At 48.3% G+C, this 16,109-nt stretch overlaps 1 protein-coding gene across 4 annotated transcripts in view; it reads right to left on the bottom strand.

The window, feature by feature from the left end:
• clybl (citrate lyase beta like) overlaps positions 1-15,854 on the bottom strand; it is a 123,875-nt gene extending 108,021 nt beyond the window's left edge. Inside the window, exons 1-4 of one of the 4 annotated variants that reach the window (XM_052026731.1) lie at positions 15,806-15,843; positions 12,320-12,391; positions 6,896-7,038; positions 6,494-6,770 (exon numbers count right to left, since the gene is read on the bottom strand). In XM_052026731.1, coding sequence (XP_051882691.1) covers positions 6,494-6,603 — 110 coding nt within the window. In that variant the 5' untranslated portion in view covers positions 6,604-6,770; positions 6,896-7,038; positions 12,320-12,391; positions 15,806-15,843. Of the gene's footprint in view, positions 1-6,493; positions 6,771-6,895; positions 7,039-12,319; positions 12,392-15,805 lie in introns of those variants that run through there. The other 3 variants (XM_052026730.1, XM_052026732.1, XM_052026729.1) reach the window with 3 other exon arrangements.
• Between the last annotated feature and the right edge of the window lie 255 nt (positions 15,855-16,109).

Genomic DNA, 16,109 nt, shown 5'->3' with positions numbered 1-16,109 from the left:
TACAGATGTATATGACTTAACAGTGTACAGTACAAGGAAAATTGATGGCTGAATCACAACTTTTTTTTAAAAATAGCGCACCCATGGATTTAACTCTTCCAATGCTGATGAGCTCTAAAGTTCAGAGCTCAGCATTCTTCCATGTATATCCATTTTATTTCAAGACTGAATAACTTCCCACCAGTTTGGCTCAGTGGGCAGCACCCTCACCTGGGTTAGAAGATTGCAGCTTCTGTGGGAGAGCTGCAATATCAGAGCTCCTTCACTCAGAGAGTGGTGAGTACTTGGAATACTCTATCTGAGAGAGTGGTGGAAGCACAGTCACTGAGAGCATTTAAGAAGTGTCTAGACAAGCATTTGAGTCACCTAGGTATAGAGGTTATGAGCCGAGATGGGATTAATATGGGTGGGTCCCCACTGGTTGGCACAGACGTGGTGGGCCAAATGGCCTGTTTCTGTCCTGTAAGACTCTATGAAGTGCTGTCTTTCACGCAAGACGTTAAACGAAGGCCCTTCCTGCTCTCTCAAAATGGTGTAAATAATCCCAAGGCATGACTTCAAAGAAGAGCAAGGAAACATGACAAATATTCATCCCTGACTCAAAATTTTTAAAAGGGATATTCTGATCACTTTGCTGGTTGTAGGAGCTGTTGTACACAAAATAGGGCTTCCATTAGAATAATAATCCCACCTCAAAGGTACTTCATTGGCTGTATGGTGTTCTGGGAGGTGCCCGAGGTGGTGAAATGCACACCTTCCTTCTTTTCAAACTAATAAACACACACAAAAAACTCTCTTCATTATAACTATACATCACTGTCTCTAAGGCTTCCTGATGGATCATCTGTGAGATTTAGCCACGCGAGTTCCAGGTTCAACATTCTGCCTGTGTTGATGTCACAAAGACATATAGGAAAGTAAGCTGCGAAGCGCACGGAAGGAGGCTATAGAGAGGTTAAGTGAGTGGGCAAAGATCTGCAAATACAGGTGGTGGGAAAATGTGAAATTGTTGATTTTGGCAGGAAAAATCAAAATGAAGCATTTTATCTAAATGATGGGAGGTGGCACATCTGTGAGGCGCAGAGGGAACTGGGTATTCTACTGCATGATTTATAACACCAGCTAGAATACCACTATAGCAAGTAGTTCAGAAAGCTAATGGAATGTTATCGTTTATTGCCAAGGAAACTGAATACAGAAGTAGGAAGGTTATGCATCAGTTATATAGGGCATTGGTGAGACCACATCTGGAGTACTCTGTAGAATAATGGTCTTACTTAAGAAAAGATGTTAACACATTGGAAGCAGACCAGACAAGGTTTACTACTAATGCCTGGAATGGGTGGGTTTGTCTTATTAGGAAAGGTTGGACAGACTAGGCTTATACACATTCAAGGGGCATAGACAGAGTAGACAGCAAGAAACTTTCCCCCCGGAGTAGAAGAGTCTAAAAATAGAGGGCAGAGGTTTAAGGCAAAGGGTAGGAGGTTTAGCGGGGATATGAGGAATAATTATTTTGCCCAGTGGTTGAAATCTGGAATGCACTGTCTGTGGGGGTGGTTGAGGCAGACTCTCACAACATGTAATTATCTGGATGAGCTCTTGAAGTGCCATGGTAGTGCTGGTAAATGGGACTGGTATAGATGGTGTTCGATGGTCTACATGGTTGGGCAAAGGGCCTGTTTCTGGTATGATTATGAGTTTAAATGAGTGAGAGGAAAGTTGGCTGAAACACCCAAGATCTTGATCAGGTGGATGTAGAGAGGATATTTCACCTTTAGTTCAAGTGTCAGGAAGTTATGCTGCAGCTTTATAAAACTCTGGTTAGGCCATGTCAGGAGTATTGCATCTGGTCACCCCATCATAGGAAAGATGTGGAGGCTTTGGAGAGGGTTCAGAAGAGGTTTACCAGGATGCTGCCTGGATTAGAGGGCATGTGCTATAAGGAAAGATTGGGAAAACTAGGTTTGTTTTCTCTGGAGCGGTGGAGGCTGAGGGAGACCTAATAGACCTTTATAAAATTACGAGAGGCATAGATAGAGTAGACAGCCGATATCTTTTTCCCATGGTCAAAATGTCTAATACTAGAGAGCATGCATTTAAATTGAGAGGGGAAAAGTTCAAAGGAGATGTGTGGGGCAAGTTTTATTTTAACACAGAGTAGTGGGTGCCTGGAATGCGCTGCCAGGGGTGGTGGTGGAGGCAGATACGATAGAGGCCTTTAAGAGGCTCTTAGACAGGCACATAAATCTGCAGAGAAGGGAGGGATATGGACCACGTGCAGGCAGAAGGGATTAGGTGTCATTAGCATAATTAACGTGGGCTGAAGGGCCTGTTCCTGTACTGTACCGTTCAATGTGCAATGTAATATAGAACCAGGAGTCAAAATAAAGGTTTGTAGTGACTCACCGCATCAGCATCGAACCGGATCCCGACATTGCGAACGTCGGAGGCCCCGATCCAAGATGGCGCGGGGCCCTCCTTCTTCCCCATCGTCAGGCTAGGAAAGCCCGCGTGCGGGAAGGTCAGGTGACCCGTGTGTGACGTCAGCGCGGGAACTGTAGCGTGGGAAGTTTTCGGATATTAAAGGCACACCGCGACCCTGTCGTTCATTCGACTTCTGATTTCAAACCAGCGACTCTGTGTCTTCGTTTCGTAGTGTGTAGCTAGCCGCTACATTGGTAACCCCGACGGGCCCAAACGTTTTTGGACCCACAATGTCTGCACAACAAGAGGTATAGGCAGTAGCCCTTAAACTGCCCACCTTCTGGACCCTCAGGCCTTGTGTCTGGTTCGACCAGGCCGAGGCCCAGTTCCAGATTCGCCAGATCACCAGGGATGACACCAAGTACTACTACGTGGTGAGCGCCCTCGACCAAGACACCACAGCCTAGGTCAAGGACTTCATCCAGGCGCCCCTGGAGGAGGAGAAGTACGATAAGTTCAAGGCCCTCCTTCTCGAGACTTCTGGCCTTTCCCGATGCGAACGGGCCTCCCGCCTCCTCCACCTCGATGGGTTGGGTGACAAACCCCCCTCTGCGCTCATGAACGAGATGTTGGCCCTGGCAGATGGCCACAAACCCTGCCTGATGTTTGAGCAGGCCTTTCAGGAGCAGTTACCCGACAACATCCACCTGCTCCTGGCGGATGCCGATTTCAGTGACCCCTGGAAGGTGGCTGCCCGGGCGGATGTCCTTGGCAGGCAAAAAAGGAGAGCGGGGCATCCGCCGAGCGCATCACCACACCATGTACCCAGCGGCCCAGCAGGCCAGATCCGGCAATCGAACGCACCCCACCCACCACCAGGTCCGAGACACCGACCGACCAATGGTGTTTCTACCACCAGCGGTGGGGTGCTGACGCCCGCAGGTGCCGGCCACCACGCAGGTTTCCGGGAAACGCCAGAGCCAGCTGCCGCTGATGGCTACGGCGGCTGGCCACCCGGCTAGCCTCTTGCATGTGTGGGACAGGCGTTCCGGATGTCGTTTCCTGGTGGACACTGGAGCCGAAGTCAGCATCCTGCCTCCCAACAGCCACGAGACTCACAACTACACAACAGGACCCGCCCTCAGAGCAGCCAACGGCAGCGCCATCCGGACCTTTGGCACCCGTTTGGTGCACCTCCAGTTCGGCACCTGCAACTTTACTTGGAAGTTCATTCTGGCCACCGTCGTGCAACCACTCCTAAGGGCAGACTTCCTTCGTGCCAACAGTCTGCTGGTTGACCTGCGGGGTAAGCGTTTGGTACACGCCAGGACCTTCCAAATGTTCTCGTTGGGTGAGGCCAAGCTACCGGCCCCACACCTCAACTCCATCACCACGTCGACCAACGAGTTTGCCAGGGTCCTGGCAGAGTTCCCGTCCATACTAACGCCCCAGTTCTCCACCACCTTGCCCAAGCACGGCATCCAGCATCACATCCCCACCAAGGGCCCTCCCCTCCACGCCCACGCCCGGCGGCTACCCCTGGACAAACTCCGCCTTGCGAAAAAAATTTTTAAAAAATGGAGGAGTTGGGGATCATCCGCAGGTCGGACAAACCAAGGGCCTCTCCGCCACACATGGTCCCCAAGGCAGCCGGAGGCTGGCGACCCTGTGGCGATTACTGATGCCTGAACGACATTACTACCCTGGACCGGTACCCCGTGCCGCATATTCAGGACTGCGCTGCCAACCTGTATGGGCGGTCCATTTTTTCCAAGGTCGACCTCGTCCACGGGTATCACCAGATCCCGGTGCATCTGGACGACATTCCAAAGACGGCGCTGATCACACCTGTTGGCCTCTTTGAATTCATCCAGATGCCCTTTGGCCTCAAGAACGCTGCCCAGTCCTTCCAACGACTGATGGACGTGGTCAGGCGCAACCTTGACTTCGTCTTCATGTACCTCGACGACATCTTGATCGCCAGCAGCAGCCGCCAGGAACATTTCACGCACCTCCGCCAACTCTTTTCTCGCCTGAGGGATTTCGGCCTGACCATCAACCCAGCCAAATGCCAGTTCGGGCTTGAGGCGATCGATTTCCTGGGCCATCGGATCGACAAACACGGTGCCACGCCCCTGCCTGCAAAGGTCAACGCCATCCGCCATTTCGCCAGAGCCACCTCCATCAAGGGCCTGCAGGAATTCCTCAGTATGGTAAACTTTTATCACCGGTTCATACCAACTGCGGCCCGCATCATGCGCCCGTTGTTTGCTCTCCTGTCGGGTGGAAGCAAGGACATTGTTTGGTCGGAAGAGGCTCACACCGCGTTCGTCGAAACCAAGCAGGCCTTGGCAGACGCGGTCATGTTGGTGCATCCTCGTACAGATGTCCCGACTGCCTTCACGGTCGATGCCTCCAACACAGCGGTCGGAGGCGTTCTAGAGCAGCTTAGCGAAGGGTGTTGGCAACCGCTGGTGTTTTTCAGTAGGCACCTTTGACCACCAGAGCTCAAATATAGCGCCTTTGACCGCCAGCTGTTGGTGTTGTACCTGGCCATCAGACACTTCCGATACTTCTTGGAAGGCAGGCCATTTACAGCTTTCACCGACCACAAGCCGTTGACCTTCGCTTTCAACAAGGTCTCAGATCCCCGGTCAGCACAGCAGCAGCGGCACTTGTCGTACATCTCAGAGTACACCACTGACATCCGCCATCTGTCTGGGAAAGAGAATGTGGTCGCAGTTGCATTGTCATGGCCCACCATCCAAGTTTTGTCGCAAGGGGTGGATTTCGGCGCCTTGGCGGAGGCACAGCGAATGGACATGGAGATGCCCAGTTATCGCTCTGCAGTCTCAGACCTGCAACTGCAAGACCTACTGGTAGGCCCCGGTGAGCGCACCCTGCTCTGCGATATCTCCACAGGTAGACCCTGCCCCATCGTCCCAGCTGCCTGGCGCCGACGGGTGTTTGATTCCATCCAGGGCCTTGCACACCCATCCATCCGGACTACTGTCCGGATGGTGTCCGACAAGTTCATCTGGTGTGGCCTGCGTAAACAGGTTTCTGAACGGGCCCGGTGCTGCACACACTGCCAGACCTTGAGAGTACAGCAGCATGTGAAGGCCCCCCTGCAGGACTTTCAACCTACCTGCCGGAGGTTCGACCATATCCATGTCGACCTGGTCGGCCCCCTCCCAGTCTCCAGAGGAGCGCAGTACCTCCTCACGATTGTTGACTGTTTTACCTACTGGCCTGAAGCCATTCCCCTCGCAGACACCTCCACCCAGTCCTGCGCACGGGCCCTTTTGTCAACTTGGGTGGCCCATTTCGGTGTCCCGGCACATATCACCTCAGACAGGGGAGCTCAATTCACCTCCGGCCTGTGGTCTGCCGTCGCTGACTTGTGGGGTTCCTGGATCCACCTCACCACCGCCTATCACCGCAATCCAATGGGCTGATGGAGAGGTTCTATCGACACCTGAAGTCGGCACTCATGGCCCGCCTTAAGGGGCCCAACTGGGTGGACAAACTCCCCTGGGTCCTGCTGGGGATATGCACCGCGCCAAAAAGAGGACCTGCATGCCTCATCCGCGGAGATGGTCTACGGAATGGCCTTAGTCCTCCCCGGCGAGTTCCTACCAGCCCCTTGGGGGCCAGAGGAAGAACCTGCCACAGCGCTCGACCGGCTGCGCGAGCGGCTTGGAAACCTGGCCCCGACACCCACCTCGTGACACGGACAGGCCCCGACCCGTATGCCGACTTCCCTCCGAGACTGTAAATTTGTCTTCGTCAGGAGGGGCGGGCACCAAACACCGCTGCAGCAGCTGTACGAAGGGCCACTTCGGGTCGTCAAGAACAATGGGTCTATGTTCGTGCTGGACATTGGGGGGGCGCGAGGAGGTTTTTACAATTGATTGGCTGAAGTCGGCTCATTTAGACTTGGACCAACCCGTGATGGTCCAGCGAGCGCGACGCAGGGGCAGGCCACCCAAGTCATAGTTTATTTAATTCTGGTTTTCGCGACAGTATCGCCAGTTCTGGGGGTGGGGGTTATGTAGCGACTCACCGCACCAGCATCGAACCGGCTCCCGACATTGCGAACGTCGTCGGAGGCCCTGATTCAAGATGGCGCTGGGCCCTCCTTCTTCCCCATCGTCGGGCTAGGAAAGCCAGCATGCGGGAAGGTCAGGTGACCTGTGCGTGATGTTAGCACACGTACTGTAGCGTGGGAAGTTTTCGGATACTAAAGGCGCACCGCGCCCCGTCATTCATTCGACTTCTGATTTCAAGTCAGTGACTCTGTGTCTTCATTTTGTAGTGTGTAGCTAGCCACCTCAGGGTCACTTAAGACAAAAGGTGAGATGATTTTTTTCTCTTCAAGGTTGTTGAGTCTTTGGACTTCAGCAAAAAAAAACATCCATACAAAATCAAATCTACTGTAATACATGTCTGGGAGAACAGAACTGACCTCAGCTACAGTAGTGTTTCTGGTTAGATTAAGATCCAGCATTCACTGTCCAGTTCAAACATGCAGAGTAACCTCTAGGAGATGTATTTGAGACTTCCTGCCAGTTGATGGCAGCAAAGGTGTATTCCAGCAGGAGTCAGCACCTTCAGGATAGAAGGAAAGAACGTGGAATGGGGAAATCACAATCTCCTTACATCTTTCAACTGCTTCACTGAATCATTGAGCCTTGAACTGTCATTTTCCTTCACCTCCCCCCACCCGCGCCCCCCCCCATTCCCCCAACCACAAAATGGTATTAACTCTTCATAAAACACTGCATCAAGTCATGATACTCAGCATCACTGAAGTCTGGTCCCATTCCTATTACAGCAATGTACCCGATATTGTATAACATAGAAATTGGCCATTTCAGCCACTGTGCTTGCGATATCTCTTTGAAAGCCCCATCCAATAAGCCCCCATCCCATGCCTTTACTCCCACAGCCTTGCACATTTTCCCTACATGGAGAAAATGTCCAATTCCTTTTGAAAGATTCTATTTGCTCCCATTACACCTTCAGATGGCGTGTACTAGATCACATTAGCAGGCTGGGTCAAAATAAGATTTCCATCTATCCCTTAGCTCTTTAAATGGTAATTGCTTTATTATTGTCACATGTACCAAGATGCTGTGAAAAGCTTTTGTTCGCATGACATCCAGATAGATCATTCCAAACACAAGTATATCGAGGTAGTACAAAAGGAGGATGCAGTATATAGTGTTACAGTTACAGAGAGTGCAGTGCAGGCGGACAATAAGGTGCAAGGGCCATGACGAGATAATTGAGAGATCAAAAGAATCCCATTTGGGAATCCCATTAAAATAATACCCTCTGATTCTCAACCCTACTGCCATGGAAATGAGTTTCTCCAGATTGACCCTAAGGGAAAGGCTTCATGATTTTGAACTAGTCTACTGAATTTCCCCTGAACAGACTCAGCTCCAAGTAACACAACCCCAACACCTCTAGCCTCAACAAGTCCTGCATGCTTGGCACCATAAGTAGAAAACACTTACTTCAACAACATCAACAAGTGTCTTCCAATAGTTTAACAAGCCGCTATAGTGAGTGGCCTTGGCTATCCACAAGACAAGGGGGAAGGGGATGTGGTAGTAGTATAGGAGGGGGAAATGAGGAGAAGGTTATTTGAAATAGGGGCACTGGGTCAACATAACATTCATTTTTAGAAAAAGAATTAAGTTATGGACCCACATGCACATTTACCACATAATATTAAGCATATGCTTAAATGTCTATCCAAAAGCTGGCAAATTTGAAGTCCCCCACACACCTACGAAGGGCTCAAGTTTCCTGTTGTGTTTCCCTCCCTTGGGCTCCAGCAGTGGTAGGGCTGGGCCATCCTGGCTTCTGCACACTAGGAGGTTCTTATTTCCTCATCACTACACAATCGCTGCCAGAAGCAGACGTGTGGTGCCGAACAAGAGAAGGACCTGGTTAAGTCATAAATACACCCTCCGACCAAACAGTCAAAGTACACACACGGCATGAATGAGTGCATGGCCAAAATGTAAAAGATAGCTGGGAATGCAAGGGTTAATAACTGGCAATGTAAGGGTTAATGGTATGCTTCTCATTGTCAGCTTCTTCCCATAGTAAAGAATTACCTCAGCCATGGGGTGATTATAGTTATGGCTGAAAGTGAGGGCCAGGTGTGGGTAAGAAAGACATAGTTACTTTAGACATATCTCGTTTCGCTAAAGCTTGCTGTAAGTAATTGCCGTAGTGAGTGCAACTTCCCACGAAGGTTCCTTGCGAAGTGGGTATAAAAGATACACACTAACCGAGGCATCTTCGAGTGGGATAAGAACAGAGCTTGGGTTACACTGTTTACTCTTTTTCTGTAACCCCCACTCCTGCTAGCGTTAAACTAATAAAGCATTTATCGTAAGTTCTTTGGTTCTGCTGTTGTCTGATTTATTACAGAGCGCGGGTCGACTTCTACAAAAACACGAGGGCTAACAGGACTATATACAAAGAGTAGTCTAGACAGGAGGAGAGGGAATCAAAAGAAAAACGGGCAAACTCCAGCTTGTACCACCCACCCATCACTCTAGTCTTGCTTTGCACCATCATTGCTTTTGTCATTCAATCACATCTGCTCTTCACCCAAGCTAAGGCTTGTTCTTTTCTTTAGCACTTCCCTCCCCCCTCAACCTCACTTAACCTTTCCCTGTCACTAAACTGCCTTAATTTATTCCAGTTCTAATAAAGGTCTCCAACCTGGCATGTTAACTGTTTCTCACTCTCCACAGACGCTGCCTGGCTTACTGAGTGTTTCCAGCATTTTCTGTTTTCATTTTGGATTTCCAGCAGCCAAAGTGTTTTGAATTTGTCTGACAAATTGTCATTGTTTCAAGGGAGAAAAGACAGAACCCAGAAGAATCTATAAAACAAATGTTGCGGAACAAATTTGGTTTCTGCTGTATAAATGTTAACTTGTTCCATACACCACAGGATTTCTTAGGCTTCTGAAACTTGTATTCTTGGTGAGGCATGCAAAGGTACTGATCTCACTGTTAACAATACATTTAAGTGCATTCAATGTTGTTGCATATAACTTCACATGGAAACGATACCATCAAATGATAATTATTTCAGGTAAAAGTTATAATAACACTTCTGTTTAGAGGTACAGGAGCCTGAAGACCCACACTCAGCAATTCAGAAACAGCTTCTTCCTCTTTGCCATCAGATTTCTGAACGGTCCATGAACACTACCTGGTTATTCCTTTTGTTTGCACTATTTATTTATATTTATCATTTATCGTAATTTTATGTCTTTGCCTGCACTGCTGCTGCAAAACAACAAACTTCACATAATCTAAGTCAGCGATAATAAATCAGATTCTGATTCTGAAATTCCAGGAGGGACTTTGGTGAGATAATTCCACCTCTCACAAGATTAGTTGCTCTAACTTGCTTGCCAATTGATGTATTTACATATCCTGTTATTTTATATATAATACCAAATCAGTCATTCGTAAAGAACACCAGCTCAAAGAAGTTCCAGCTAGAATTTGCCCTTTTTTCAGCTAATTCTGTGACAATAACATCTATCATTTGGCAATGTGGAGAGTTTTGCTGCTGCAACACTTTGTCCAGCCTGCAGCACTTTGTCCAGCCTGCAGCACTTAGCAGAATACAGCAACACATAGATTTCCCAGAGAAACAAGAGACTGCAGTGACAACAAATCATTTTATCTTAAAGGAAAGAACAAAGAATATCATAAGTCTGGTGTCTGAAACACATAAGATTTTGAGAGGGGTTTGATAAGGTAGATGTTGAGATGTTGTCCTTCACAAGGGACTCTAAAACTTGCATTGTTTCAGAATAAGGAGATGGAATTGAGGAGGAATTTGTTCTCTGTGGAGGACTGTGAACCTTTGGAATGCTCTACCTTGAGCACTGTGAAGGGACATTTGTTTTATATTTTCCTCATATTTCCTTAATGCAGAAGGTGGCCATCCGGCCCATCAAATCTATTCCAGCTCAGAGTCTCTACCAGTCCCATTCCCTCACATTTCCCTATAACCTATTTTTTCTCAGACCAACTCATCCTGATTCTCCTACCACCTGCCTACACTCAAGGTAACTTATAGCAGCCAACTAATTTAACACCAAGCATATCTTTGGGATGTGGGGGGAAACTGGAGCACCAAGGGGAAACCCACACAGTCATATGGAGAATGTGCAAACTCTGCACAGACAGCGCACAAGGTCAGAATTGAACCTGGGTTACTGGACCCGTGTCAGAGCACCATTAATTGCTGCATGCCACTTGAATATATTTAAGGCTAAGAGAGGCAACATTTTTGTCTGGGGGAAAATCACAGCTTATGGAAAATAGACAGCCAAGTGAAGCTGAGGTGAAGATTAGATCAGCCATGATCTTGAAGGGCTAATTGGGCAAGTCTGCTCCCATTGTTTATATCCTTATCAAGGTGCAAAATAAAAATCAATGTCAAATGCTGGCATTATCATACACTTTTTTTTGTATTTATTTATAGGAACTGGGATATCACTGGTAGGGCTAGCAATTTCCCTAATTGCTCCCAGAACCAAGTTAATCACATTGGTGGGTCTGGAGTGACATATAGGACCCACTGGGTACTGATAGCAGATTTCCTTCCCTGAAGGACATCAGTTAACTTGATGAATCTTTATAGTTATTGTTTACTGACACTTGCTTTTTATTTCAGATTTATTTAAACTACTTGAATTTAAATCCTAAAAATTCCACGTGGGATTCACCTCATGTCTACAAACCAACAGGCCAGGCCTCTACTAAACTACTGCAACCACAAGGCATAACCTGATGAATCAAAGGGTTTTATCCTGCAAGGACAGGGTTCAGTTTGACTGCAATGCCAACTTTGTCACATTGACTCTTATAAATTTCTATAGATATACAGTGGAGAGCATCCTGCCTGGTTGCATCACAGCCTGGTATGGATGCTCCAACGCACAGGATCACAAGAGGTTGCAGACGGTTATAGACTCAGCCAGCTCCATCACAGGCACAACCCTCCCCATCACTGAGGACATCTTCAAGAGGCGGTACCTCAAAAAGGTGGCATCCTTCACTAAGGACCTTCACCATCCGAAACATGCACTCTTCTCGTTACTACCATCAGAAAGGAGATACAGGTCTGAAGACCCACACTCAACAATTCAGGAACAGCTTCTTCCCCTCTGTCATCAGATTTCTGACAGACCATGGACCCATGAACATTACCTCGTTATTCCTTTTTTTTGAACTATTTATTTAATTTTATGTCTTTGCACTGGACTGCTGCTGCAAAACATATTGCTGCTGGACTGATGCTACTTATCTGATGCTATGTACCTGTGATGCTACTGCAAGTAAGTTTTTCATTGCACCTGTGTACTTGTGCATATGACAATAAACTTGACTTGGACTTTGAAAACAACAGATTTCACTTCATATAACTCAGTGATAATAAATCTGAGCAAAGCTCTTCTGCCAACTGGAAAGTGAGCAAGGTCACACAAAACCATAGCACAAGCAAAGAGAAGAATAGAAATTATTGGGAGAAAACTTGAGATGTAAGTTCAATAGTATAAAAAGTATGACAGCAATCTCAGGGATAGATGGGGCACTGGATACATTGACAGGGATAAATATTTGAAAGAAAAAACTACAAAGGCTAAGGGGGAAGATTGGGGGAATAGGCCCTTCAAAAATGCCCTTCTTCTGTTCTGCATCAGTCTATGACAAAAACACAGGACTTTTACCAGCTGTTTTAGATGTATTAACAGACTTGTTATAACCTTGTAAAACCAGCAAGAACACATTACAGTCTACTTTTCAATAATGTTCAATTTCAATCATTTACTCACAAATACAATCCTCTGTCAACTACTCTGAAGGGACTGTGTTGCAGAGACAACCTTGTTGTGTTCCTGAAGATCCTGTAGATAAGGTTATAACATTAATTCTAGCAATTGGATAACAGGTAGCAGTCACCATTTTGAATGAAGCCCATGAAATTGGAGTAAGGCAACCAAATGTTTACACTCTTATAATGTGAGAACCATCAGGAAAAGGCCATTTAAGCCAATTCAAATCCATCACATGAGGTAGTGAATAATAAATACATTTCAAAAGATATTGGATTTAAGGTGGAAATAATTTTTGCAGGGTTCTGGAAAAAGGAAAGGGGACTGCACTAATTGGATAACTCTGCCAATGAGCCAATTGAGGCATGGTGGGTTCAAAGAAAGTATCATTGAACATGGCACAAGTACATGGTACAGCACAAGAACAGACCTTTCGGCCCACAATGTTTTGCCAAACTAATTAAACATAATTAAATGCCTAACTAAACTAATTTGTTCTGCCTACACAATGTCCATATCTCTGCACATTCATGTGCCTATCTAAGAGCCTCTTGAACGCCTTCAGTGGAATGCACTACCAGTGGCGGACCGATTAAATTCCTAGATGATCAAGAGCCAAGAGCCCAAGATTGTAGGAATGTATAAAAGGTTGCCAAACTATATCATGTTTAAAGTTGGAAAAAATTAGGAGTGGTACTGTTGATCCTTAGCTTAAATTTGAAGATATTTGGAGTCCATTTATTCAATATTTTCACATGATACAGATCCCCTTTCAATAACTTTCCAACTTAGAGGAACGGAGTTGACGTCATAATATTGCTCTTGTAGCGGCTGCTACCACGAGGTGAAAGAAAGGCACTAGTCGGTGGGCTGTAGAACAGAAACTGATTTATTTTCCTGCCTTTCGCAGGCCTTTTAAGAGGAATGGTTCCCGCCCACCAAAAATGGAAATGACATATGTGCTACGTCATCAAACTTTTCCTGCGTGCGGGTTCTGTCACTCGTGGAAGACGAAGGCCCAATGCCATCTTGGGCCTCGCCGCTCCGATGACGCGCGACCCGACCGCTGACCCAGTTTGCTTACTCGGACGGTGAGTCGCTACACTCTGTTTCTACTGAGAAATTTTAAGCCAGTCTTTTTTTTGTCTGTTTTTTAAAAAATTTTTCTGTTTAGTTTAGTTTGGTTTGATATATTGTTTGTAATTTTTCTTATTGATTTGGGGTTTTTTTCTTTTTCTTTTCTTTAATTTATATAATAAATCTTTTTCTTTCCTTTCTTTTATATTATATTCATTTACTAAGAGATCGTTGGATCTACAGATTTTTTAATATTTTATTGTTCTTTATGACTATCTATGCCATGATTGTTCTCCTGATTTCTTTGTATTACATGTACAAACATTGATGTTATATATTAATCTGTATTAATTTGAAAACTAATAAAAAGATTGAAAAAGAAAAGGAAAAGGGTTTCAGGGACGATTGTTAGGGAGTGGAAAACTAAAGATTCCAAAACAATGAGGATTTTAAAATAGATGCTTTGTGTAAATGTAAAGCAATGGAGGCCAGCAAGCAGAGGTTTGAAAGGTGTAATTTAGATTGTGAGGTGCAGTGTCTTGGATGACACATTGAGCAGAGTCTGCTGACCTGGCCCAAGCCCAATGACAAACAATCACGCCTCAGGTCAGTTCAGATCAGAAGCAGGAATACCAATAATAGGGTAGGATACAGGAGCAGTCAAGCCATGCCAGCTACGTTGGTTGTCCAGGTCAGGTGATTTGATTTGTATTACCATGTAAATTCTGGCTTTGATGAATGTATATGCAGCAAATCTTTCTTTTAAACTACTTTTTTGCAAATGCCTACAGATCAGGTTGGGTTTGGAAAAAAAAGATAAATCTTTAGGATCTGGTTGGATTCAGATTGGTTCAAGTTGGCTTTAATTTTGTACTCCAACTGACAGCTAATATTGGAGATCATAATGGTGAATTGAATGAAAGAAGGTAAGAAACAGTAGGAGAATGGTCAAAATGGCCATTGAAGCAAGCTCTGCTAATCATCAAAATCATGGCTGATCTTCTACCTCAATCCCCAAGAATGAGGAAAGGTAAAATTGTTATTTGCATAAAATTGCTATTTGCATAAAATTGCAAATAAACACGGTAAACTCAGCAGAGCCTATACAGAAATAATATGGAAGAACAGTGCTGTAAATTTAATATCATCCAAGAGACTTTTAGAATGCAAAAATTGCATCAAATTGCTAACCCACTTAATACAATGGAAATATACTTTTATTTGTTTTTGTGTGTGTGTAGGTCAAAGAGCTTGTGCGTGAGAGGGAAAATTGTTTCTTAACTCGACATCAGACTTTAAGGACACCAAAGCCTTGGAGAGGGCACAGCAGAGTTCAGCATCAGTCCTAAGGATAATGGACCACTTCTGTGGGCAGATGGATCAGGGAAGAAAGGAAGGGTGGTTGTATTAGGGGAATGGTGCAGGTGAGGAAAAGGGGTGTTCAGGGGAAGCAGCGAGGGAGTGGGGGAGGGTGGAATGGAAGGTTGGTGCGGGGAAGGGGGAGGGAAGGGGAGGGGGGAGGAAAGGGGAGAGGTGGGGAGAGGGGAAAGGGGGTGGGGGGTGAGAGGGGGAAGGGGGTGGGGAGAGGGGTAGGAGGTAAGGGGGTGGGGGAGGGGATGGAAGGGGAAGGGGGAATGGGAGTGGGGGGAGGGTGTAGGGGAAGGGAAGGGGATGGGAGTGGGGAAGGGGGAGCGGATGGAGGGGGAGGGGGAATGGGAGGGGGGAGGGGGTTGGGGGAGGGGGCGGGCGGGGAGTGGAGGAGGGGGAGGGGAGGAGGTGGGAGGGTTGGGGGGAGGGGAGGGGGCGGGCAGGGGGAGGAGGGGAGGGTTGGGGGGAGGGGGAGGGGGCGGGCAGGGGAGGAGGGGAGGGGGGCGGGGAGGGGGAGGAGGGGGAGGGGAGGGAGGAGGGGGAGGAGAGGGTTGGGGGAGGGGAGGAGGGGGAGGGGAGGGGGAGGAGGGGAGGGTTGGGGGGGGAGGGGGAGGAGGGGAGGGTTGGGGGGGGCGGGCAGGGGGAGGAGGGGAGGGGGGCGGGGAGGGGGAGGAGGGGGGAGGGGAGGGAGGAGGGGGAGGAGAGGGTTGGGGAGGGGAGGAGGGGGGAGGGGGGCGGGGAGGGGGAGGGTTGGGGGAGGGGCGGGGAGGGGGAGGAGGGGAGGGTTGGGGGGAGGGGAGGGGGGCGGGCAGGGGGAGGAGGAGGGGAGGAGAGGGTTGGGGAGGGGGAGGAGAGGGTTGGGGGAATGGGGAGGGGGCGGGGAGGGGACGGAGGAGGAGAGGGTTGGGGAGGGGGCGGGGAGGAGGGGGGAGAGTGGAGGAGATGGAGGGGAGGGGAGGAGGGCTCTCTGAGGCCGGACTGCCCCACACCGTGCCCCGCCCCGCCCCGCCGGTGCCCCGGGCCCGGGAACCGCCAACTTACAGCAGCCGCCGACAGCCGAGCCGCCCGCCGCACAGCACCGCCATCTTGCCCCCGCCCGATTGGCCCGGACAAGCTTGCCTGCTGATTGGCCCGAAAGGACTGGCCTTCTGATTGGCTGGAGCGCGAGGGCTTGACAGTTAATGCGCCAATTGGCTGGTGGGGATTGGGGCGCAGAGGCGGGGCAGCCGGCAACACCGCCCCGCCCCAACCCTTCCAGCCGATTGGTGGGGAGCGATCTGGGAGCTGATAGGGTAGTGTGGGGGTGATTGACAGGGTCCAGTTCCAGGGACCGTGGGAGCCGCCT

The sequence above is a fragment of the Pristis pectinata genome, chromosome 11 (genome assembly GCF_009764475.1).
Source record: "Pristis pectinata isolate sPriPec2 chromosome 11, sPriPec2.1.pri, whole genome shotgun sequence".
In the NCBI taxonomy this organism is placed as follows: Eukaryota; Metazoa; Chordata; class Chondrichthyes; order Rhinopristiformes; family Pristidae; genus Pristis; species Pristis pectinata.
The sequence above is the reverse complement of the archived record's forward strand: the minus strand, read 5'-3'. Positions and strand labels throughout refer to the sequence as shown.